Source organism: Schistocerca piceifrons, chromosome 3 (assembly GCF_021461385.2).
Source record: "Schistocerca piceifrons isolate TAMUIC-IGC-003096 chromosome 3, iqSchPice1.1, whole genome shotgun sequence".
NCBI classification, from domain to species: domain Eukaryota; kingdom Metazoa; phylum Arthropoda; class Insecta; order Orthoptera; family Acrididae; genus Schistocerca; species Schistocerca piceifrons.
Genome location: NC_060140.1, coordinates 799846728 through 799873932, shown reverse-complemented (window position 1 = coordinate 799873932; position 27205 = coordinate 799846728). Strand labels below are relative to the sequence as shown.

The window sequence follows — 27205 nt, the reverse complement described above, 5'->3', positions numbered from 1 at the left end:
TTAACGATATGGGCCTGTAATTTAGAGGATTACTCCTACTACCTTCCTTGAATATTGCTGTGACATGTGCAACTTTCCAGTCTTTGGGTACGGAGCTTTCGTCGAGCGAACGGTTGTATATGAGTGTTAAGTATGGAGCTAATGCATCAGCATACTCCGAAAGGAACCTAAGTGGTATACAGTTTGGACCAGAAGACTTGCTTTTATTAAGTTATTTAAGTTGTTTCACTACTCCGAGGATATTTACTTCTATGTTACTCATGTTGGCAGCTGTTATCGATTCGAATTCTGGAATATTTACTTCGTCCTGTTTTGTGAAGGCATTTCAGAAGGCTGTGTTTAGTAACTCTGCTTCGGCAGCAGTGTCTTTGATGGTATCTCCATTGCTATCGTGCCGAGAAGGCATTGATTGTTTCTTGCCGCTAACATACTTCACATACGACCAGAATCGCTTTGGATTTTCTGCTAGGATTCGAGACTAAGTTTCGTTGTGGAAACTGTTATAAGCATCTCGCATTGAAGTCCACGCTAAATTTCGAGCTTCTGTAAAAGATCGCGAATATTGGGTATTTTGCGTCTGTTTAAAGTTTGTTTCGTTGTTTCTGCAACAGTGTTCTAACCCGTTTTGTGTACCAAGGAGGATCAGCTCCGTCGTTTGTTAATTTATTTGGTATAAATCTCTCAATTGCTGCCGATACTATTTCTTTGAATTTAAGCCACATCTGGTCTACGCTTATATTATTAATTTGGAATGAGTGGAGATTGTCTCTCAGGAAGGCGTCAAGTGAATTTTTATCTGCTTTTTTGAACAGGTATATTTCTCGCTTAGTTTTCGAGGGTTTGGGGATTACAATATTCAGTTTTGCTTCACATCCCTGTGTTTACTAATCCCTGAATAGGTTTCCATGCTCGTTATTAACTCAGGATTATTTGCTGCTAAGAGGTCAAGTGTGTTTTCACAACCGTTTACTACTCGCGTGGGCTCATGGAGTAACTGCTTGAGATAATTTTCAGCGAATGCGTTTAGCACAATTTCGGATGATATTTTATGCATACCTCCTGAATTAAACATGTATTTTCGCCAACATATCGGGGGTAAATTAAAGTCACCACCAACTATTATCGTATGATTCGGGTACGTGGTTGAAATCAAACTCACGTATTCTTTGAACCTTTCAGAAACTGTATCATCTGAATTGGGAGGTCGGTAAAAGGATCCAATTATGACTTTATTCTGCTGCAACAAACAATTCTTCTGACTGAAGACGACAACAGCAACATTACATCTGTACAGCACTTGTGATGTCTCTCGATCTCGGTATAAATACACACTACTCAGACTGGTAAGTGATATCCAAGGCTGACATTGATTTCACAGAAACATCCAAAAATAAGTATGAGAGAGGGTTTCACTCTCGGTTAGATAAATATAGTGAGAATGACGATTGCCAATGAAGTGCGAATAAATTCCAAAGTCGTACTGACGAGCAGTTCCAAAAAATTTAAGTCCCACGATACGATCAGATCACAAGCTCCCATTAAACTATTCGTTGCTTTATTCGCTGCTTAAGGAAATGAAAAAAAAAAGTTTGATTTAAGCGTTCAGATTAATGTACTAAACAGGAAAACCTTTGGGATCCGTCCTGCTTACTTTACGTCGGCCCGTAACCATCTCTCACTTTCTCAGCTTCACCGATGTAGTCAAATGGTAGAAATGGATCTAAGCACTGTGGGACTTAATATCTGAGATCATCAGTCCCCTAGACTTACAACTACTTAAACCTATCTAAGCTAAGGACATCACACACATCCATGCCCGAGGCAGGATTCGAACCTGCGACCGCAGCAGCCGCGTGGTTCCAGATTGAAGTGCCTAGAACCACTCGTCCACCGCGGCCGGCCACCAATGTAGTCCCGCGCGCCTGGTGGAGTAGAGATCCCAGAAGGAAGAATACTGCCGAGAAATGATTTAGCTATAGCCTAGAGAATTATTTCCAGAGTGAAATATTTATTATGAAAACAATCGCTTACGGCAAGAGGAAGCCATTTCCTCGCAGTGCTCTTCCTTCCGGGACTGCTAGTCCGTGAGATATGCAGAGAACGTGTCTGAAATTTCGTAACTGGAAGAGACGTACTGGTTGAGGAGAATCTTTGAAGACGGGTCATGCGTCATTCCCGGATGGCTCAGATGGCAGGACACTGAGAACGGTAGGTGTAGCTCGGGCTTCGAGTCTCAATCCAACATACAATTTTAATCTGCCAGGAAGTATCTAGCAGTATACACTTCACTATAGAGTGACAGATTCATTCAGGATATCATTGTCTGATTGCCAGACAAAGTAAATAACCGTTGGTACGTAAACGTTGTCCTGGAAAGAACGAGATGCTATAAGTTAGGACGTGAGACTCGGGTTTTTCAGTGCACTGTTCTGGGCGAATTACAAGCATTTCAAGAACAGGAAGTTGCTATCTCACTTGCGAATGTCATCGCTAATCCGAAGTGTGGTTCGGAGAGTGGATAAAGTGTGGTTCTCTAGCCGAGTAGCCGCAGAGATTCGCCTCTGCCCGACCGAGGCATCGCGCTGCATTCTGCTCCCCAGGAAACCTTATCTGCTCAACTTGGAGCTTCTGGCGCCGCTGTGCAGTGTTTGCATAGCCAGCGACCGGAGTCTCTCTGCGTGGCCCGGTCGAGGCTGGCGGCGGCTCGGCTGAGCGCAGGCGCCACCGCCGCCCCCGCGAGGCGTAGCGGCGCCCGTCCCCCGTGGTCGGCAGTTCGCCGTCCGCCGCCGGCAGCGACGAGCCTGCCTCGCGACCACCGCCCACACAGCCGTCGCCGCCGTTGCCGCCGAGCGCGCCGCCGCTGTCGCCCCGGAGACGGGAGCGTGGCACAAGTTGCATTGTTGCCGATTACCACTCGAACGCAGGTGATCATCGCGTGACTGCTGCGGTCTGAACGCAAACTGTGTTCATCGGTGATTCATCGTAGATATTTAAATGATAATTGCACGCTGAAACGGTAAAAGACAATTTTTCTACTGGCTACGTAAAGTGGACTTACGGAAAAAGATGAATTGGTGTGCGCGTATGTAACGTATCGTAATTTCTTACACAGTCATTCTCGAAATCCAGCACGAAACAGAGAAAACAAAAACACTTGTGTCGTGCATATGGTGTCACGTCAACGAGTGAAATTTTGAATTACAATTCCCAAAAACAAAAGACATTCTTGCTTGTTTACCAATAACCAGGTTACCCAACTCTCAATGAAGGTATAGTTGTCGCATAACACAGCAATTTCATGATGGATTTCTTTGCAAACGTCACGACGTCGAGCAAACTTCGTCCCCAAGGAAGTACTTGTCGTACTGGAAACATCAAATCTGGCAATGGTATCAGGTATAAAATACATCATCGTTAACACTGTTGGATATCAATGTAATTTCCAGAAGAAATTAGTCTCGTAAAGTCTCTACGTTCAGTCCACATCCTGGCATTTTTATAGTCGTCATCATATCAAGCGACAATCACTACTGAGACGATAAGCTAAGTCAGTGACCAGTGCAAGTCCTTCTGAAGCTGGACGACGATGCTCAATTTTCAGAAATTTTGGTGCCGCTATTGTTTCCATGTTTCCAGTAATACTTGTGCTAGCTAGAGGAAGCTAAAATACGAAGATTAGCACCTCCGTATGCTTATTATCTCGCCTTGCTTTCCACTAGACGGCTCTGTCCTACGTTATCCAATAACCGGAGCATTTGTCGTACAAATCGTAAAACAGAGCCACTAAAGAAGACAGGACAGTCACAGAGCCTCTGCGCATGTCCTACGGTAGTCGATGAGACGTGATTCGTAGCTGTGGAAATATAATAGAGGAGAATGGGAAAACTAACAAGTTTTTGGAGAGTTGACAATCTTCCACGGTGTTTTTATCCGACTGTGAGTGTACTTCTTTTAGCGTAAACCGAGTTAAAGAGCGACAGATAACAAGTTTGTATTTTATGACATTCTGAAAGCACGTGAAAACTTGATACCACAGTAGGTATACTGATGGAATGATCACGTATGAATAACGTCAACAGCCCTTCTGTTTCTCGCACATTATCACCACTGAATAATCTTCATCGAGAAACAGCGTCATACGGTTCAAGAGACAACAGGTGTGTAAAGTGCTCACGTGACGTTTCCTTTTTTCTCGTGGTATTAACTGTGAACGTAAAAGTAAATAATGCACATTAATCATGTTGGTTTGTCTAATATTCACTGTGTAATATTCAGTGCGTAATATCTTGAAATATTCATAAGGTGGTTCCTCTGCGTTATCGGAGGAAAGTAAGTTTTTCTCTTCTTTTCCACACAAGAAAGAAATACTTTTCCAAATCCGGATGCTATGTATACGGCTATGGACTATCTCACTTCATTTATGACCAAGGTTTTATGAATGTGTAAACATATACAGCGAAAAACATCAATGTATTTGTGCTCTGCCACGTACAACGTGTTAACAATTGCTCTGCAATACTCGTACTTGTAAACTCAAGTGTAGGAAATGACTGAAATGGATTACGATATCCTTAAAGAAAAGAAGTTTATTTTATTGTTGTTACGAAACTAGATCAAATAATTTAATACGGCTCCAAGATATATTTTGTTCGTTCATCTACACAAAGCTATGATCAGTGTATTTGGACGTGTAATAAGACATGGTTGTTGACTTCGCGCATTTCTGTGCTGAATATCAGGTATCAATAATATTTAATGTTTCGTGCAGGTCTATTACAAAGATTTTCACTTGGTAAAATGTATTGTTACACTGATTAATATTAAAATTTATATGATATCTCCGGTGTATATTAGCTTGAAGCTCTGAAAGTAACATACTTAACTTAAAAGCACCCCATAAATGATGACATGTTGACAGTTTACAAAAATAGCAAAAACAGAACTTTTAAAAAGCTAAAAGAAACAAACCTTACCAGCGACTAGTGCCAGCAAGAGAACGGATATATGAATGATCATATCGCCTTTTATGAGAGTTTTTACGTTTTGTCTGATATCTCTATCGAACATTTGAAGCCGGTAGCGTGCTACAGAGAGCCAGCGGAATTAATGGGATGATATATTTCGAAACTGATAGTGCTGGCTAAGAAATGTCTTTTCTTGGGTTAGTGATGTGTTGTTTAGATTAGTGTATTTAAAAGCTCTGAAAGTATCTGATGGTGTCCGGCATCATCTCAAAAGTAAAACTGGAGAGTCTCGGTGAAATCGGGAACTGCATACACCGTTATAAGCTAGTGAGTAATATACCTTGTGATCAGTTATGCACTCTTGAGTTTTGGAAGAAACTAATGGACTGTTCACGTGAAGCGTCTTTGAGAAGTAGAAAAACCATGTACATCATTAGAAGCTAACTAGCAATGTTGCCTGTGCCAGTTATGCATGTTCCTGAGCCACATACTTATGACGTTTGTGTACTCTGTGTTACTACTCCGTTTGACAACCACTCTTTATCCACTCTTCGAACCACACATGGCATTAGCGACAACATTCACAAGTGAGATAGTAACTCTCTGTTCTTGAAATGCTTGTAAATCGTCCAGAACAATATAGTGAGAAGCCTGACTCTCACTTCACAAGTTTTAGCGTTTCGTTCTTCCCACGACAATGTTTACATATCAACGATTATTTTCTTTGTATTGCGAGCAAACAATGATTTCGTCAATAAATCTTCCACTTTAGTGTATAGTTCTTTGAAACTTCCAGTTCCCAGAGAAACGAATAGATTTAAGCTTGATGTGTGAAGTAAAATGAAGATCTTCTCCCACGCTATAGACAAATAATGGCACTGCTAAATGATTTTTGTCCTCTGTTGGTGATGTATTGTTAAGGTGTGCGCACTGAGTTAACAACAGAAATTGGTGCTCGGTTTGTGTGCAACATATCGACAAGTAGTTATGACAGAAGGTTATGGAGCCATTGAGGTACCTGTGGCGGCTAATACGTCATGGACCACGAACAGCTCTGAAAGTCCCGCTTTCCTGGAGTACGACATCGGCAACGACATCATCTACAACGACGCCGTGCAGGCGCTGTTCTGCGTGGTGTACACGACCATCTTCGTGCTGGGCCTGGCGGGCAACGCGCTGGTCGTGGCGGTGGTGGCGCGCAATCGCGCAATGCACACCGTGACGAACGTGTTCATCGGCAACCTGGCGCTGTCGGACGTGCTGCTGTGCGCGCTGTGCGTGCCCTTCACGCCGCTCTACACCTTCCTGGGCAGCTGGGTGTTCGGCGGCGCGCTGTGCCGCGCCGTCGTGCTCGCGCAGGGCACCAGCGTCTACACGTCGACGCTGACGCTGACGAGCATCGCGGTCGACCGCTTCTTCGTGATCGTGCACCCGTTCCGGCCGCGCATGCGCCTCTCGACGTGCGCCTGGTCGCTGGCCGGCATCTGGCTGTTCTCGGCGCTGGCCACGCTGCCCTACGGCCTGTACACGGTGCTGCGCGCCGAGCACGGCTACTACTACTGCGAGGAGAGCTGGCCGTCGGAGAGGGCGCGCCTCGCCTACGGCGCCGTCACCGCCGCCGCCCAGTTCGCGCTGCCCTTCGCCGTCTCCGCCTTCTGCTACGTGCGCGTCTCGCTGCGCCTGGGCCGGCGCGCGCGCCACAAACCCGGCTGCCGCTCGGCGCGCAGAGACGACGCCGACCGCGAGCGCAAGCGCCGCACCAACCGCATGCTCGTCGCCATGGTCGCCATCTTCGGCCTCTCGTGGATGCCGCTCACGGTGCTCAACCTCGCCAACGACGTCTTCACCTCGTTCGGCACCTGGCGCTACTTCAACCTCTGCTTCTTCCTGGTGCACGCGCTCGCCATGAGCTCCACCTGCTACAACCCGTTCCTGTACGCCTGGATGAACGACAACTTCCGCAAGGAGTTCCGGCGCGTGCTGCCCTGCTTCGGACTCGACACGGGCGGCGGCAACGCTCGCGGCGCACCGAGGATCTCCTGCGCCCCTAGTGGCAGGACGCAGGACTCGCTGCTGCCGACGACGTCAACTACGCAGCCCCTAGCTGCATCTGCGTGCCTCACACGTCTTCCATCTCCTGCCGAGGTAAAAGAAGACAACGCCACACGATGCGCCTCCTACTCCGTACCTGCCGAAGAGGTTCACCTGCAGGTGAAGGACGAGTTGAAATTCGAACAAGACGGCCGCCATCTGCTCACCGGCGTCCTCAGCGATACCTTGTAGGTGAGTACACGTATAGCCACACATAGCAATGTATTATGATAATTCATCGGGCAGAATTATCACCATTTTGTTCAATACTATGCTGCTATTCCAATACAGGGTGTTACAAAGAGGTACGGCCAAACTTTCAGGAAACATTTCTCACACACAAAGAAAGAAAATATGTTATGTGGACATGTGTCCGGAAACGCTTACTTTCCATGTTAGAGCTCATTTTATTACTTCTATTCAAATCACATTAATCATGGAATGGAGACACACAGCAACAGAACGTACCAGCGTGACGTCAAACACTTTGTTACAGGAAATGTTCAATATGTCCTCCGTTGGCGAGGATACATGCATCCACCCTCCGTCGCATGGAATCCCTGACGCGCTGATGCAGCCTTGGAGAACGGCGTATTGTATCACAGCCGTCCACAATACGAGCACGAAGAGTCTCCGCATTTGGTACCGGGGTTGCGTAGACAAGAGCTTTCAAAAGCCACCATAAATGAAAGTCAAGAGGGTTGAGGTCAGGAGAGCGTGGAGGCCATGGAAATGGTCCGCCTCTACCAATCCATCGGTCACCAAATCTGTTGTTGAGAAGCGTACGAACAATTCGACGGAAATGTGCAGGAGCTCCATCGTGCATGAATCACATGTTGTGTCATACTTGTAAAGGCACATGTTCTAGCAACACAGGTAGAGTATCCCGTATGAAATCATGATAACGGGCTCCATTGAGCGTAGGTGGAAGAAACTAAAATGAGCTCTAACATGGAAATTTGTGTGTGAGTAATGTTTCCTGAAAGTTTGGCCGTACCTTTTTGTAACACCCTGTATAAGACAGCATCTGCAATCTTCAACTTTAGTAGTCCTGTCTTCCTCATTTGCGTGTAATATTACGGTATCTTGAAATTTTTACTTATGGACCGTCTGACAGCAACTGAGTGTAACACATTGTTAGTGCCATATGCGTTTCGCCTTTATTTTCTGCAAGGCATCGGCAGTGGCAGGTTGCGTGAACAATTTCTTACATATCACGCTCCTGTTGCATTTTTGGTGTTGTTCTCCTTCTTATGAATGCCAATTTGCCGTGTTTTTCCACATTTCACGGGGCTACGAACTGAACGCTTGTTTCAATGGTAGACCAAAACATTGCATTGAAACAAGCGTTCAGTTCATAGTGCTGTGGAATGTGAAAAAAAAAACAGTAAATTGGCATTCATAAAAAGAAGAACAACACCAAAAATGCAACAGGAGCGTAATATGTAAGAAATTGTTCACGCAACCTCCCACTGATGATGCCTTGCAGAAAATAAAGGCGAAACTCGTATGGCACTAAAATTGTGTTTCATTCAGTTGCTGTCAGACGGTCCATAAGTAAAAATTATCAACATACCGTTACCCTCTGCAATACTCATAATCTTCATGAAGGGTAGTAACAAGATGGGCTGAAGCGGCAACTGAAGTTCATATGAGGGAGAGAGACGTACTACGGTAACTTGCATTGCTGTGTTAGCTGCAGTGCCAGGGTGCGCAGTGGTTAGCGCATCCGCATACTGTGTAGAAGACCCGAGTTCGAATCATGGGCTAGGTACAAATCTTAACTCATTGCTTCGGCCTGTATTCATTATCATACTATCATTATGTTGCCCAGGACATCCAGTTCACCATCTTCTAGAGTGGGCATCATACCTAGCTAATTATATATTAATGAAATGATAATTAAATCAATACCCTAAGCTGTCGATAGACGTTGATATATATTAACGGGGACAGTTGAAAATGGGTGCCCCGACCGGGACTCGAAGCCGGGATCTCCTGCTTACATGGCAGACGCTCTATCCATCTCAGCCAACGAAGGCACATAGGACAGTGTGACTGCAGGGATTAGTCCCTTTCACGCTCCCAACTTTATGTCCACACACTATATTCGTAGTGCCCCTGCCCACTACACTCATTACTCGCGGCAGACAATCTTACCGAGTTCCGTAAGAATTCGGCCAATGTGTGTGCCTCCAGCACAGAAGAAGAATGTCAATGACCGGTTAGCCTTAAGTATATGAACATGTCCGAACTATATGAACATGTCCGAAAGAACAGATACCATCTTCATATAATTATATATTATGTTGCGTCCCTTCTTTCGGTCACGTCCGAAAGAACTTACACCACGTATACATATAATGAAGGTGATGATGGGCAATGATCTCCTGAGTGTGGATGCACACAAAGCTTCAGCAATTATGGGAATCTGCGAAATGGAGTGACTATTGAGGATAATGCTGAAGTGATACTATATCAGTAGTGCTTGTATAAAATGAGAACTTGGTTCTGACGGGAGGCGTGCTAGGGTAGTCCATGGCGTTGCATTAACCACTACGCACAAAATGAAATGATCTGTGGCATTGCCGGCCGGGAGACCCCCATCCGGGGAAGTTCGGCAGCCGAGTGCGAGTCTTGTTACAGCCGACACCGCATTGAGCGAATCGCGTGCCGGTGATCAGGATGAAATGATGATGAGGACAGCACAACACCCCGTCCACGAGCGAGAGAGTCTCCAACCCGGCCGGGAATCTATCTCGGGTCCACTGCATGGTGGGCAAGCACGTAAGCACTTAGCTAAGCAGACGAACGCTAACCAGTCTGTCTGGATGGCACAGTGGTTATGGCGTCTACTTATTAACCAGGAGACCCAGGTTCGAATTCCCAGTCTGGAATACATTTTCAAATTTCTGCTTTGACTTAGCCAATGGAAGCTAATGTCATTAATTCCTTCGTGTGTTCTGTGGGGCTTTGCACACTAATCTTGTACAGGGTGCCTAAGGCATGCTGCGTTCTCGGAATGCTATACAACAATTCAAGCAAATAGCATTAGTAATTTTATTTCAATAAAGCAGATTGACAATAATTAACTTTGAAATAACAATGGTATCGCAAGTGATGGGCGACATGCAACATAAATCCAAGTTCTTTGTTATACATAATGTTCATGCAAGTTTGACACAGTTTCTTGATCGCTACTACCTGCTATCGTAGCACTCTCTGCTAGGCCGCGCTGATACTCTGCGAATACTGTCCCAAAACTGAGCCAATAATGAGCGGCCGAGGCTGGCAGGAATGGCGCTTATATTCTCCCATTGTAGAGGCCGCTCCTATCGTGGTGCGGTCCTAATCAGCGCACCATTGACCGACGTTGTTTCACTTCCTTCTCTTCTCTTGCGTTCCTCATCTTCGTTCCGGCGCTTGTGTTTATACCAGAAGATCTTGTTTAGCTAATTGTAGTACCACATTTTTTTCATTATTTTGTTTTGTACTAAGAGATACTTAGCATGTTTCTTGTCGTTCTAATTTTAGCAAACAAACATGAGTCATCAAAGACATTTACCATAAACTGGGTACGTCAGCAATTTGATGGAAGCTAGTTGGTCATGGTGAATCAAAAGCAGTCCATTGTCGATAATAGTCTTCATCTATTTTTTCAACAGTATTTACCGCAGCTTTTGGCCACCTCAGGTCTGTGCTGAACACCTGCCTTCTCTCAGACATTGGTGCATTAAGTATAGTGGTGATGCAGCTATTCTTACAATGTCAATGCCAGCACAGTGATGCTGTGACAGGCTGTTAGTGGTGATGGTTCAGCTGTGGTGAGAGGTGATTCTAATTGTTCAAATGGCTCTAACTAAGCACTATGGGACTTAACTTCTGTATTCATCAGTCCCCTAGACTTAGAACTACTTAAGCCTAACTAACCTAAGGACATCACACACATCCATGCCCGAGGAAGGATTCGAACATGCGACCGTAGCAGCACCACGCTTCCGGACTGAAGCGCCTAGAACAGCTCGGCCACAGCGGCTGGCCAGTGGGAGGTGGGACGGCTACCTTTGTTGTAGGCAAGGCTAGCTGACTGGCCAGTGGACCACTTACTGTGAGGCGGCGGAGGCATCCAGTTACAAACTCTGCACCTACGTCTAGCTAGTCGCAGCTGGGACTGGTGGACCCCGAGTGGCTCAGTTGGACTCTCAGCCTATCAGTTCTGCAGCTGGGAACCTTTATAGGCGGCAAGTCAGGAAGAGTTTGGAGCAGAGGTGAACTGACAGTGGGCGCCCACCCTGCAGTGCACACCCACTCTATTACTTGCTGATTCGATGACTAGACTGGGCAGGCAGCCAGTATTTATATCACTGACACCATGCCACAAACCCCCTTGCACAAGACTCGCGCCAATTAAGTCCCGTTTCCATGTGCTTTACCATAAGATATAAGAGTGGTAACAAAGTAGAGTTGCATGGCATGGGTGGCTGGTAGACCCAAATGGCAGGTTCAGCGACGTAACTGGTATAGTGTTTTCGGTTCCTTCACACACGATGGCACCTTTCCCTTGCAAAGTGTGAAGATTGTGTGTTAAGTGTATCCCAGAGGTGGAGGTTGGTTGGTTGATACGGGGGAGGGGACTAAACAGCGACGTCATTGGTCCCATCGGATTAGGGAAGGATGTGGAAGGAAGTCGCCCATGCCATTTCATAGGAACCATCCCGGCGTTTGCCTGAAGAAATTTAGGAAAATCACGGAAAACCTAATTCAGGATGACCGGACGAAGGATTTCAACCGTCGACTTCCCGAATGAGACTCCAGTGTGCTAACCACTGCGTCATCTCTCGGGGTAGAGGTGGAACTGGATGTAATGGATGTGTTTGTAGTGTAGTGTAATGATTGTATTGTATGGCGATCAGGTAAGGGAGAGGGAGAAACCCAGTAACGACACATAAATTTCTCCACCTGTAAGGAAAAAAAGGGGCCACTGAGCTTAACACCGCATCCAACAGAAAGATAATCGTCAACAGTGCCACATATCATCACTTCATGAGACCCTGCAGAGAGGTTTGTGATCAGGAACTCTAGGCCATCACTCTCCTCCTCGTTGCTGTAAAGATAATGGAAAGCTACCAACAGCGTGTGGCGGTTTCCCATTCAAGTATCGGCTACTCCCGACAGAATTTACCTTGGGTGGTCAGATAAGGTCCAGTGCATTCAACGAGGCAAGGCCATCGCCGGTACTTTTGGAAATAAATATCCTTTACAATAGCTTTGCTGAATTTCGTCCTGGTCGTGCTTCTGTCAACACTGAATATCTTGCAGACCGACTAAAATTGGACGTTGCTCCATAGAAACATCGATCCTGCGCGCCACATGATTGAGGCGTATGTGACTTATCACGAGGTGAGGGTATCATTAAGCAAATTGAAGACTTCAGTATATTCGATTTTGGCATTAATATGCGACACTGAAACTCACTTTCCGATGAAGTCTTCGCATGTGCCTGAAGTTCAGAAACAAACTCAATTTCTTTTGCAATTTCCTTATACCGACCGAGGAAATGCAATATCTATGTATGTCAGCGTAATGTGAGAGGAAACACGGAATTTTTCGTACCAGAGAGAAATTTAGCAACAATCAACTGTTTGACTGTTGCAAGATGCGCCCAGCAAATAAGTCTGATTTGTTTCTAAAGCACTTAAAAGACAGTGATCGCTTGTTTCTTTGAGTACACTGAACATGTCAATATCCGTTGTTTTAGACGATCCAAAAGCAGTTAATTCTGAGCGGTACATAAATTTTTTTGCCACAATTTCTCTACGAAACTAACTATAAAAATAAACCGATTCTCTTTCGGCCAACCAAACAAAACCCCAAGCAACTGAATACTACATACCACTATTAGAGAGAGCAGCGTCTACATCTACAGCTATACTTCTCAAGGAGGCTTGTAGCGAATAGCAGAGGGTATTCTGCGTATCACTGTTATTTGCCCCCTTTCGTATTTCAGTCGCAAATGATGATCATGAAGAATCGTTGCTTGTTGTTGTTGTTGTTGTTGTGATCTTCAGTCCAGAGACTGGGTTGATGCAGCTCTCCCTGCAACTCTATCCTGTGCAAGCTTCTTCATCTGCCAGTACCTAATGCAACCTACATCCTTCTGAATCTGCTTAGTGTATTCATCTCTTGGCCTCCCTCTACGATTTTTACCCACCAAGCTGCCCTCCAATACTAAAGTGATGATCTCTTGATGCCTCAGAACATGTCCTACCAACCGATCCCTTCTTCTAGTCAAGGTGTGATACAAATTTCTCTTCTCCCTTATTCTATTCAATACCTCCTCATTAGTTATGTGATCTACCCATCTACTCTTCAGCATTCTTCTGTAGCACCACATTACTTATGAACTCGAATCTTGACAGTTTTACTGTTACGGTCTTCTCACGAGATATGGGTAGGAGGAAGCAATGTATTAGCTTAGAGAAAAAGGTATAAATACGGACACCCTCTTTTGTTTTTGAGTTAAAGGTACTTACTTTTGTAAAATTCTGGATTTTATACCTCCATTAACAACTATAGCCCGTTTACAAAATGATGAGGGTTGAAACAATGATTAATATGTATTGTTTATATTCGAAAACCAAGATGTAATAAAAGTTGTAAAATGGAACTTAAAGAAAGCGTATGTAAGCACGGGCATCCACAAAAAGGTGCAAGAAATCTTTTGAAATACTTTAATGAAATGGTTTAAAACATTTAAAAATGGTAGACAGGTCCACAAAAAGCAACTTTCGCTCATTTATGCATGAAATCTAAAATAATCGACAGTAGTCGCAAACGTAAGTATCTCCTGCAGCGCCCGCACAACCTAAGTGTGCCCACATTTGACACATAACATATTTAATCCACACCTCACCTCTCCTGTCTTGAGAGAACTTTTCATCACAAAAAATGCAACTTGCATCCCTTGAGTCTGGTGTATACTCATAGTTCACATCAAAGTCATTATCGCTGTCCACGAGGTGAGGGCTGCAGGAGCTTGAAGACTCCGATGATAAATCAGACAGTTTTGTGGAACAAATTTCCTTTTATTGAAGGCCTTTGGATTTTGCATCTCTGTCCGCAAGGCGACCTCTAGCCCCAGAGAATCTCAATGACATTTTCTTGACAGAACTTCTGTCAAGCGACTTTGTCAACTGATCTTTGTATGCCACTCTAATGATGTGGCAGTTGGTTGCTGCTTTTCGTCCCCGCGTTGTGGTCCTCTTCTTAATGTTGGGGACAGGAGATATGTCGAATGGTGAGACTGCATTTGTTGAAATCTCTGGAGAACTTCCCAGTGTTTCAATGGCTCCATCAACTGGTTTAGCCGTTGTAGGTTTTCAGAGGTCCCATGGAAGTCTTATCTAGAGTCTGCAGTTTTTGGGTGCAATGTGAAGGAAGTGAGATGATGGTCATGTGTTCTTTCGCCAAGTCAATCATATCAGGATTTCGATTGTGGATATAATGACCATTCAAAATGAAGAGAACAGGCCTTAGCTCAGTTGGACATGTTTTGTCAATGAAGTGAACGAGCCATTCACTGAACAAATTTTTTGGACCCATCGTGAAGGGTGAGCTCTACCAATTGCACCGGGGAGCACCCTCTCATTAGAGCTTGCGACATGTTGGTTCTAGGGAAAACTATCATTAGTGGGACATAATGTCCCTAAGTGCTCATGCATGCGATATCTGTGATTGCAGCCCCTCTTCCTGCAGACGCTAGATCTGCAATTTCTTTCTTCCCTTCCATCCCTATCACTTTTGGCATTTTGCTTTGGAGAACGGACAGGCCCGTCTTGTCCAAGTTATACACTCGGTCTACTGGATATCAGTGTTCGTTGAAAGCATCTGCCAATAAATCAAAGAAAGCCATGACAATATATTTATTAAATCATAAGGCTCTGGCATATGAAGTTCCACAAGGTTTGTGAATTGATGGATGATCCTTGTGTCTCTCAAGAGAAAGGTCAGTCCAAGACCGTTCTGTTTCTCCTTCTTTGAAAGGGGTTGTCAAACTACTTATCTGAACAAGTAAAAATTCCACTCTTCTCAGACGTGCCGAAGTGCACCCAAAGAATTTTTGCTCCATCTCAAGGAGATAATAAACTAGCTATTTTTCGAGGTCTGCCTTTAAAATCGATTTCCTTCCAAGCTTTGTCTCTTGAACTGCTTGCTAAGGGATTTTATCAAGTTTACGAAATCCCAGCGAAGTGGTACGAGGCACTCAGAATGCTCTCGCTGCACCTTTCATAGAAGTCTTCTTTGCTTTCACGGCTGCTATGGTACGTACCATCTGAGATTTATCCCATTGATGCCTTTGGTTCTTACATCTATAAATCTGTAATCACAATCTGAAAATTTTATTTATTTGTTTGTTGCTGTGTGAGTTGTATATATGAACTTCAAATAAAATTCTACTAACCATATCCCTATTAAACTATTTAAATATTTTACATGGGCCCATATTTACATCAACCATTCTTAAGCAACATGGTCACTATCATGTCTAACCTAAAAGAGTGTGTACCTTTCAACGTGTTTCTAAATTTAGCTTGGGATTCCGTTACTCCGGATATCACTGATCAGAAGGATATAAAAAGAAAGCAGTTTCACAATCCTGCCAAACGGTTGCAATCCTGATCAAACACCAAACCACCCAATAACCGACGCTGTAACTGCACTGCTTGAAACAATGCGTCCATCTGTTCATTGCTACCGTCTATCAACAACAAGCAACGTTCTCAGTCCTGATCACGAGACTGCCGCTCTTCCCATACCTTCTTCGTGAGGGCTGCCCATATTTACACTTGTGCCAATTTTTACCTATTTTCCTATACTCTCAGTTAGTTTCATGGATCATTTGCACAATATATGGCATTCATTTTATATTCACTTCACAAATTATTTTGTCAGAGTGACTACATTCTTATCATCCACAGACTTTCTTTAAAATAAAGAAAAAAATCATGCAAGTGCGATTTAGTAAGTTCTGCGCACCACGTTCTACACATTACAATAACAGAATTTTTTTTTACGAAATAGGAGTTGTCAAGGAGAAACTTTTTCAGTTTATTTTCAGATTTCACTTTTCCTTCTGTCAGACACTGTCCAGGGTGATTATAATGATAGTTCCAAAATGAAAACGTTGTGAAAAGGGAACGATTTCTCAGAATAACTTCAAATTTGAACGCCATTCTATCGAGGAAGGGGGTACGTTATGCAAACAAAACAAAATTTAATAGCTTTACAGATGAATGGCCCTCCAACCGGTAGAAAATGCAACATAAAAGACTTGGGGTACACAGTCGATCCTCCATTTGCATCTGATATCCTCGGCATGACGGTTTCAGTGCAGGATGGCGCATTGCTGGTAAAGATCTTTCGCAAGAGTGGTTGGTGACTGTGTTCAATAGCTCTGCAGAAATTCCGGACAATCAAGTGCACGAAAACAGACGTTAGTGCAGTGTCTGTCATGGGTCTGGAGAAAATGATTACGAAAAACTCTATAAGTTCTTTTGAAGTACAGTGCGGCAGAGGGAGGAAAACAATGGTCTCACTTCGATAAATGGTGCTACCACATTTTTGTAGAAGGTGTGGAGCAATGGTGTACAAATGTGCAGTACACTCGGACTTTCCCGAGTTTTGGAAGTCCCTGTGAGCATGGTGCAAAAAATTCTGCGAAATATCCTACAGTACGAGCCATACAAAATTGCCCACGTTCAGGAGTTCCTTCAGGCTGACGGGCCAGGAAGACAAACATTTCCTCTGTAATGTCTTGCTCACATTGAAGTCGAACATCCCGTAGGCAGACGATGCCTATTTCCATCTCCAAGGACATGTCAGTACGAAGGATTGGCAGAAGATGAGCAATGAAGAATCCGCTTGAACTTCACCTCGTACCGCTCGGTTCTGCGAAGGTGACTCTATGGTGCAGGTTAACGGCAGTTGTTTATCATAGGGCCATATTGTTTCTAGGAGATGACTCGTGCGTCTGCTTTTACCTGGATGCGTAGATAAGATCAATTTAGTGCAAGATGGCGCACTCTGCTTATTCCACAACCAGTAAAGTGGCTGTTACAGAGGAAATTTGGTACATTTCACTACAGCATTCCATCCCTATCACCTGATCTTAATTCGTGTGGTTTGTCGGTCTGGAGTTATCTGAAAGATGCTGTCTTCGGAACTCTGATTACAAACGTAGTTTAACTTTAGGCACGCATTGCGCTACGGATTATGAACGTGACCCCTGAGACACTTCGATCTGCCGTGGATCATGCTGTTCCTGGATTCCAACGTGTGGCAGCTTATCGAAATTGTCTTGCACCAGTGTCAAGACACTTAAAAAATCGATTCTACTTGGCTTTTTATGCGGTTGTTAGCCTCATGACAATGAAAAGCTGGTTTCGTTGTTGCTTTTTATAGGCTTTTCTGCCTCAGGACCTTGAGAACCGATGTATGTTGCTTTTTGCGTGGTTTTTCGCCCCGGGAAAATGAAAAACCGATTTTCCTGTCCAATGTGGTGAGAGCTTGTCGTAATGGATGGGCTCACCTAAATAATAATTCCACAACTGTGGACTGCAAAACTTTTGGGATCATACACACTGCACAGTACGCTTGGTTACATGAGCAACTCATACCACAGTTCTCGTAATGCGATTCGTCTGTCATTTATAGCCAAAACCATTTACGTTTTCAGTATTTCTTTGTGTCCGTAACGGTTCTACATTCTTAGATAATAGTAGGTTCAAATCTGACATCATTCTCAGCAATGGTTCTTTTTTACAGCGTTTTGAAACTGGAACTTTAGTTATAATTACAGTGTTTATCACTAAATCATAAAAAATTTTGGTTGCAGCATTTTGCACCCTTTTGTGTTAAACATAACGTTAATGTGTCACAATGAATGTCATATTTCCATCTGTACATCTTTGTTGCTTTTGAAATGGTATGGATTATTTATAACAAATTTAATGTAGACGTAAATGTACTGTGAAACAGAAATTACAATGCCTAACTCCTTAAACAGAAGTCTTGATGATGAGTGTGGGTGAGTATCACATATTACTGTTGTAGCGCTTTCTTGTACAACAAAGATTTTCTTCGTACAGATGAATTACCTCTGAAATTATTCCACATAACATTATTGAGCGATAACATGCAAAATATTCTAGCTTTATTATTTGTCTCTCCCCATAATTTTCAGTGATTCAAAGGCAAATGTGGTTTTAGGAGTTCCAAAAATTGTTTCTTCCAGTTTAAATTGTCGTCAGTATGAATACCTAAGAATTTAGAAGTTTCCAACTTATTTCTTATATTTTCGTCTTATCATGGGTGTGGTATCTATGGGTGTGTAGAAATGGATATATTCTGACTTTTTAAAACTGACAGTGAGGCCATTCACAAGAAGCCCATCACTGATATTTGTAAGAACACTGTTTACCATTTCGTCTCCGTTACTGCATGTATGCTTGGACTGATTGCAATAGTACTGCCATCCGTGAAAAGAATTAATTCCACTTGTTGCAGATTTGACAGAAGATGCTATACGTATACGGGGAACAATACTGGACCTAAAATTGAGTCTTGGGGAATCCTATCGTGATTTCTTTGCAGTCAGAATAATCTCCCCTGATTACAGTAGTTCAGTTTCTAAGTAAAACTTCTGCATTCCTTTGGTTAGATGTGGGATTATTCATTGGTTGCCTACAGCAACAACTCTATAAAACCTCAATTTATCAAGGAGAGGACTGTGTTAAACTGATTCAAATGACTTAGATAGGTTGCAGAAAATACCAACCGACGCTATTTTGTTATTTAATGCTTGTAAAATTCAGTGAGCAAACATGTAAAAGGCGTCCTCATTAGAGCAATCGGCTGAAATCCAAACCGTTTTTTCTGAGGATATTAATATTGCTCAGGTGCTGAAGCCATCATCTTCCCAAAATCTTGGGAAAATGATTCTAGAATGAAACAGGTTGGTAGTTATTGACGTCTCTCCTACCTCCTTTATTACAGAGGGGTTTAACAGTAGCGTACTTCAGTTTCCCTGGAAAATGCCGTGAGTTAGTGATACATTACGTATTTTACGTAAGACAGGATTATTTGATGCTAACAAATTTTAGGACTCTGTTCGAAACACCATAAAATCCAGATGAGCTTTTGTTCATGAGAGCATATTAAATTTTCTCAATTTTGGAGGGAATGATTGAATTTTATGAGAGCTCCTTTGTGAACATACTGCTATCATTTTTCTCTTTTAGAAATGAGTATTAAAAATATTTACCATGTGTGACGCATTATTTGTAGTCCTTCCGTTTAATTCAGTAGTGATGTTATTCTGTTATATGGCGGGTTGTCCTGTTCCTTGTTTCACTTAATTTCATGTAGCCTTAAGTCTGTTGTCTGAATTGCTGATTTATTATATAATGTGCATATTTCTTCATTTTTAATAATCTTTCTTACTAATTTTGAATAGTTTTTGTAATGTTGCAACTACTCAAGATTTATACTACTTTATGCCAAACATGCAAATATTCCTTTCCTTTCACAAGATACTTTAATCTGTCTAGTGATCCATGGTTTTTAAATGGTTTGTTTAACGTCGTTTCTGATTAGCTGAAGTGAAAGCCATTTTCAAATAATGATATGAATTTATCATGCAGTATGTTATATTTCCTATCAGCGTTTGGTTCACTGTAAATTTCATCCCAGTTAACCCAATCTTAAAAACATTTCTGTGGTGATTAATTATTCTAATAGGTTTCCACAGAGAGGTGTCAGTAGTGTAAGGCACTATCTTGTTTATCCTAACTAACAGCGGTTTATGATCAGAGGGAGCATTTGTTACTAAGTATACAATTATTTTCTTGGTCAGAGATTCATCAAAGAGATAATTATCAGTTAGTGTCCTACTGCTTTTTGTCCACCTATGGTAGAAAGTTAATTACTGAGATTAAATTCTAGGATCGAAATAAAGTTTGCAAATGATTTCTCTTATCAGATTCCCTCATGAAATCTACATTGAAATCACCACTGACTATTAACCTTTTGCTGCTGTCTGACAGAATGTACGCGTTCGGATTTTAAGCATAAAAACCACACCGTTAAGCCCAACTTCCCGCTTATAGTGTCTGACATTAGAATTGAATGAGAATGTCTGTTACGCTTTCGCACTAAGTAAAGGAACCTGCGAGAAAACACAGTTCAGGTAAAATGTTCCATAAACTTCTCTTACACTCTACACATTTCTAATATATTTCCAGGTGACAATGCCACCTTTTTTCATTTAAATAGAATGTAAGAACGCGTATGTTGTAACTACTCGACAACTCGTCAGCTGCCATTGAATCTCTCCATTTTGTCGAAATTTGTTATACTGTAAAGGTTTAGTTGTAGTTCGATAAACAGACAGGCATTGATATAGTTATTTACTAATGAAGGTTGTCACATTATTATTTGTTATACCATTCGCTGTTAGAACAATATAAGGAAAAAATGCACCATATGTGTGTATATGAAGGTAATTTAATTTGGAAAAATGTTGATGTTTTACATCTAGTGCGTCACGTGCATTTTGCTGTTATGACACTCCAGTGACATTGGGGTACAGGATTATTGTCCTGAAATTCCGATTTACTTGTTCCGCAATTTTTGCAAGACACGCCAGTAGACAATAGAATGGTTCATAATAAAATATCCACAGCCGATTTACTGGAATGTGCTTAACCTAACTAGATTGTACACCATCTCTAATGATTTCTACGTTAAGACGTCGGTAATGTTTACATTTCCTCTCACTATACCATATAACTTGAAGAACACCGAGCGAGGTGGCGCAATGGTTAGCACACTGGACTCGCATTCAGGAGGACGACGGTTCAATCCCGTCTCCGGCCATTCTGATTTAGGTTTTCGGTGATTTCCCTAAATCACTTTAGGCAAATGCCGTGATGGTTCCTTTGAAAGGGCATGGCCGATTTCCTTCCCCATCCTTCCCTCACCCGAGCTTGCACTCCGTCTCTAATGACCTCGTTGTCGACGGGACGTTAAACACTAATCTCCTCCTCCTCCTTGAAGAACAGATTGCCAACTTCTGCACTGTTTTATGCGCTCCCTTCTTCTTCACTTGCAGCTACTGAAATAAATCCCAGAGCAATGAAGACAATTTCTGTAGGAATAACGAATCCCAACTTCATTCGGACCTAGAGTTAGTACGCGTTTAAGACTAAGATTGAAATTACTAGCCAGGGATCGCTTATTCATCTGCAATACCTAGGCCGTCCGCATGTGCCGCGTTATTTGCGTTTATGACACAGGTCGTCAATCATTTTGCAAGTGTTAGTCACATATTATCAGCAGATCAAAATTGACTGTAATCATTGAGTACTGAAGTCTGCCACAATAAACTTAAATGAAAACAATTACACAGTGTGTGCTAAAAAATCTACAAATGTTAACATGTTGTGTGTGCTGTTTGTTGTGTGTTGCGTTGGTGATAGGTGTGGGTGTACTCCTTTCTTTTTCTTTATTTTATTGCGCATGTTTGTTTCTAAGTTTTCTGTGTATCCATTACCTGAGGCTGCTTGTAATATGTTATTCCTTTCTTTTTGCCAGTTGTTTGTCTCTGCATAACACCATATTATTTTATTGCGCATGTTTGTTTCTAAGTTTTCTGTGTATCCATTACCTGAGGCTGCTTGTAATATTTTTATTCCTTTCTTTTTGCCAGTTGTTTGTCTCTGCTTAACACACGAGAAAACGAGAAGGAAATCATAACGATAAACAAATCGAAAAGGCCCTCTCACCATATAAGAAAGCTACCACATTCAGAATATCATAAGAGATAACAAACTATTCATAGCTATTCAAACAACATGGCAAATGACACACATTATAAACAAATTTTTTGAATGTATGGGGTCTGTTTTTTCTTACATGTCCGAAAGAACAGGAACCACGTGGAATCCGCAGCTGTGTTACATATTATGTAAACTGAAGGTGGAGTGGGGAGGAAGAGAATGAAAGGGAAGAAACTGATGATATCAGCTGCTTCATGTGAAATCAGCTGTCGTGACCTAAAATGTGTGCTTGATCTGGACTCAAACTTGGAATCTCCTGCTTGCTAGGCAGTTGAATTAACCAGTGTGCCATCCAGACACAGTGTTAATCGCAAATGTGGGGGCTACCTCAGAATGCTCCTGACAGTCCTCATCCATGCTAACTGTGCTCCCTAATTTTAAATTCCACCTGGAGGTTGAACATAAATGTGCATCCACACTGATGATTGAGGATTTGTAGGCTATCCAGGCTCATCAATTATATGAACATTTCAACTGGGAACGATAATTATCGAGCATTGAGCACACTGACAACGACTGTGGCTAAGTGGTGGCAGTAGGTGGGAATGTGGATCAGCCGTGGAGCGTGCCGAGATGGTCCACGTTTTTTCGATTAACACTGGGTCTGGGTGGCGCACTGGTCAATGCAAATGTATACTAAGCAGGAGATCCCAGATTCAAATCCTTGCCAAAACACATTTTCACTCAGCACAGCTGATTCCATGTAAGGTCCCGATCCAGCTGATATCAGCAGTTCCTTGCCTTTTCTTTCATTTCCCTCCCCCTCCCCCATCCCCACCCCCCCAGCCTTCAGTTTACATAATTGTAAACTAATGTTTCACTTACATAATATTACATATGACATATTATCACTCGGCTATTTATGTCACCCATTGAGTACCACCTCCAATCAGTTTCCACTCACCATACCATCTGCTCCAAGTTGTTTTCCCTGTATCACTATCCCATCCTTTCTACTTAATACTCCATGCTGAACTCTCCCCCTCCCCCTCCAATCACACATCTGCTGAGAATATAAGAAGTCTTCACTAATATGCTCTCCCTCAAACCTCCCTCCCCCCCCCCATCACCACACACGTACACATTTCTCTCGCTGCAGTACTGCTCATTCTAATCTCCCACCCTCTCTCTCTCTCTCTCTCTCCCTCTCACACACACAAACACTCTCCATTATCCCTAAATACAATGCACAATTAAATCAAAAACACAGTAATTTAAATTTAAATACATTATTCGGAAATTTCCATTTGTTAAAGAAAGACAAATATCTGACACCTCGAAAAGAATAGCTACACCTCTTCCTACTCTGTGTAATTCAAATGACATTTGTTTCCAAAAAAGTCAACACATACAAGAACTATTTACAAGATTGTAGGTAATGAACACAAAAACAAGCCTGCATCCTCCTCCTAAGTATATAAGGCAGTCACTTGGAATTTTCGTGGAGTTCCAGAAATCAACCCAATGAGGTAATTTTATTTGATGGGGCAGTTGGAGCTGTGGGCAACTCGTTCACCAGTGAAGTACTGTAGACCGCTGGTATCTGAATTCGTAAGAGTGTAGGCAGGTTTCAGTTTATCAAGTGAGATGTTAACTGCGACATCCACAATTTCTAGAGCTGAATATTTTATTATTCACTCCAGTACTCCTTAGTGTCCTTCCTAGGGAGATACTAGTATGGGACTTTAATTTTGCAGTTCCTCATGAATGCATGAGTCCTTCATACAGATCTCTACTGACGGGTGGTGTTTCCTTTACGTTCTGGAAACATTCTGAAGAGCGTAGTTTATCCATATGTTGGCGCCGATGTGGCTTGCATGCTGGTACATCTACGTCCTGTTTGTTTACAGAAATTAAAATGAAAATACCAGGCAATATGAGAGCTGTGCTACACAGCATTTCAGCATCTGTTGAGCTACTTTCTTTTCCCACACGCCAGTACAGTCGTAGGAGGAGGAATGAGATCACTCCATTTGTTATTATCATGTGCTGTGATGGCTGCTTCATTGTTCGATGGAATTTCTCTATTTTACCACTTGATTGTCGATGATATTCAACAGTTTGTGTTAATCTAGAATCACAAATATGAGCTAAAGCACAGAACGGCTCTGACTGAAATTGTGGTCTTTGGTCAGTAACTATTTGGTTAGCTGCTCCAAATCTAGTGATCCAAGAGTTATAAGACGCTCGTACCACTGTTTTTACTGGAACATCACGTACTGGAGTGACCTCGTTCCACATGCAGAACCGATCGATAAACGTTAAATAGTGCATGGATCTATGTCAAAGAGGCAATGGGCCGATCAGATCGATGTGTATCACCTTAAATAGTCCATCTGCGCTAGGAAAAAAGCCAATAGTAGATCTAGTACATCTAGTCACATTGTTCTTTTTACACACTTTGCATAATTTCACCAATTTTATTTGATGCTTGGCTAAATACTTCTCCACCTGAATAATGTCACAGAAAACTTAATACCAGGTTGTGTCATACTGTGGTAATGCTGAAAAAGAATATGAAGACGAAATTTACTTGTATATATATTTGACTACAATAAACTTCCACTGCGAGCGGGGGTTGCATACTCTTTAAATTTCAGTGAGGTCTAGACTGATATTTCACGAGTTCTTCTTCACTCACTTGAACGTCTGCTATCTTCTTGCAATCAGCTGGTACTACTTCTTCCAGTCTGGATAGGGTGTGAGCCACAATATTTTCTTTTCAAGAAATGTGTGTTATATCTGACGTAAATCGTGATATGAATTGTGGGCGATGCTATCACATGCAACTTCACAGGGGTTGCCTTATCGTTTCATTATTGAAAGTCATGCATCAAATGAAGGGAGTCCGTATACACTGCAAATGAACGTCCTTGAACTACATATTTAAAATACCTTAATGCCACGTACATTCTGAGAAGCTCTTTATGGTATGTTGAATAATTCTTCAGAGAGGACGAGCATTTTCTGGGGTTCGAACCTACTGGTTTCATATTTCTTCACCTCTCTGTTGCAGCATTGCACCAGGTACAATATCTGAAGTGTCTATAAACAATGCAAGTTCATTGTTTACATTGGGGAATATTAGAAGTCTGCATTTGCTAGGTGGATTTAGCACTTCTCGATCTGCCTTTCTGGATCTTTTATCCACTGAATGTTTCTTTTGTCATTTGTATTGGTGTTCGTCAGATATTCATTTCAAGTAGCTTGAAGTTCTGCGATGTGTTCCAAATCCCTTTGGTAAAAATTCAGTTGTAAAACAAAATACACAATTGTAAAACAGTTCCTTGACATCTGAAATTGATGATCAGTTGCATTCGTTCTGGCTCTGGTTTAGTACCTTCTGGAGCAACATCATGGCCTAAAAATTTAATTTGAGTGTGTTCTGGAGAGCTAGAAACCATTAATAAGTCACCTAAGTACACAAAACAGATATATAAATTTCGTGAAACTTCATCAATAAATCTGTGAAAGGTGCTGGGTGCATCCGTGAAGCTAAAAGGGATGAAACTTAATTCATAAAGTCCAAATGGTGTTGTCACAGAACTTTTCGTTATCATTTTTGGCTAGTCGAATTTGGTAATATGTTTCGAGGAGATTGACATTACAAAGAAATTTCTGGTCCACAACGATGGAATTTACACCAGTTACATGGGGTTATTTCATAGTGGTCAAGAAGAATCCAGTTATTAAGGTGTCAGTAGTCTTCATTAACATGCCACTGACCGTCTGACTTTCCTACCATGTGAACAAGACTAGCCCACTGTGGTTTAGAGGGGAAAATAATATTACGATTCATAGGGAAATGGAATTCTTGTTTAGACTGTTTCCATTTATGTGGATCTAACATGCGGGCATTAAATACACTGGAGGGCCATTCCTGGTTGCTACTTACTGTTTGGAATCATGCTTAATTTCTTCCACTGTAAGGGTGGACTTTCTCAATTCGGGAAATTTTAAATAGCTCACTGTTTACAGTTAGTGGGTAGGGAACTAACGTGATCTGGGATATAAACTGTATTCTTTATTTTTAATCATGTTTGTTTCGTGTTTAAATCACATCTGGATCATCACTTGTTGTTCCTGTTGTAAGATAAACACAAAAGCTCAAAAATATTATATAGAAACTTCTACTTGGCACAAGGGAAATATCACACACCGCAAAAGACCAGTTGTTGGGGAGACCTCTTACTCTGTGCAATTCCAATGTCATTTTTCTCAAATAAAAGCAAAGTCAATACAGAAAGAATCACTATCACTTACTGATATACAGCCTATGAAAGTAAACATCACCCCACAATGCTCAAAGCCTTCACAGAAAATAATGCATAAAGGCAGTCACTGTGCCCATCGCAGAACAAATTTTACTCAACGCATTTAACTGTGGTTCCATTTCTGTTAAGAAGTTTTAGAAGGTGAGGTGAAGCTCATATAACGGTAAGGCAATGTCGAAAGAAAAATCAATTTCAAAGAAGGCAGAAAATTTCCAAGAAGAAATGTAGAAGTTTCTTTTGATCTCAGCTATTAATAGCAACAAAAGAAAAACCAGTGGTTCACAGGATATATAAACATGAGGCAAAAAAACCGTAAGTAAATTGGAAAGCAATTTTATAAAAATGTACTACTTTCAATCCAATAACATCAATTTGCATCGACGTATTATGTATCTATGTCGCTACACTGTCCAGTCACACTAACGCGACTACATATCGCAATCACTAATAACCACCTTTTGCAGCGCGAACCGCTGCGAGACATGCAGGAGGAAAGTCGATTATGTTCTGGATGATATCGGCATGGGAGTGGAGCCTTGCTGATTCCAGTACAGTGGCAGGCTGCGGTAGGTTTCTTGGTTGATGATCTGTGTCACCAACAGCCTGATCTAAGTGGTCCAGGTTTCTTGGTTGAGGATCTGAGGCACCAACAGCCTGATCTAAGTGGTCCTGCACACTGTCGATTGGGTTTTTCATCTGGGGATTCTGGTGGCCAAGGGAATATGTTACATTCATCGTGGTACTTTTCGAACCACGCATGTATCCTTGCGAACTGTGTGACACTCTCCATCGTCCAGCTAGAAGATGCCATCCTGCCAAGGGGAAAGAAAACTGCGTGTAGGGGTGGATATGCTTCGCAAGAATAGATGCCTACTTGTGTTGATCCATTGATCCATGACGTGTCAATTCCAATCTTCATCACCGATGAACAGCGGTCAGCATAGGTAAATGGACCAGGTGGCGCAACCCTTGTGACCTA

At 42.3% G+C, this 27205-nt stretch overlaps 1 protein-coding gene across 1 annotated transcript; it reads left to right on the top strand.

Annotated features, from left to right (window-relative positions):
* Positions 1 to 5951: 5951 nt before the first annotated feature.
* Positions 5952 to 7247, top strand: LOC124789073 (prolactin-releasing peptide receptor-like). The gene has a single exon (XM_047256364.1). The coding sequence runs from the start codon at positions 5952 to 5954 to the stop codon at positions 7245 to 7247; it is 1296 nt and encodes a 431-aa protein (XP_047112320.1).
* The last annotated feature ends 19958 nt before the right edge of the window (positions 7248 to 27205 follow it).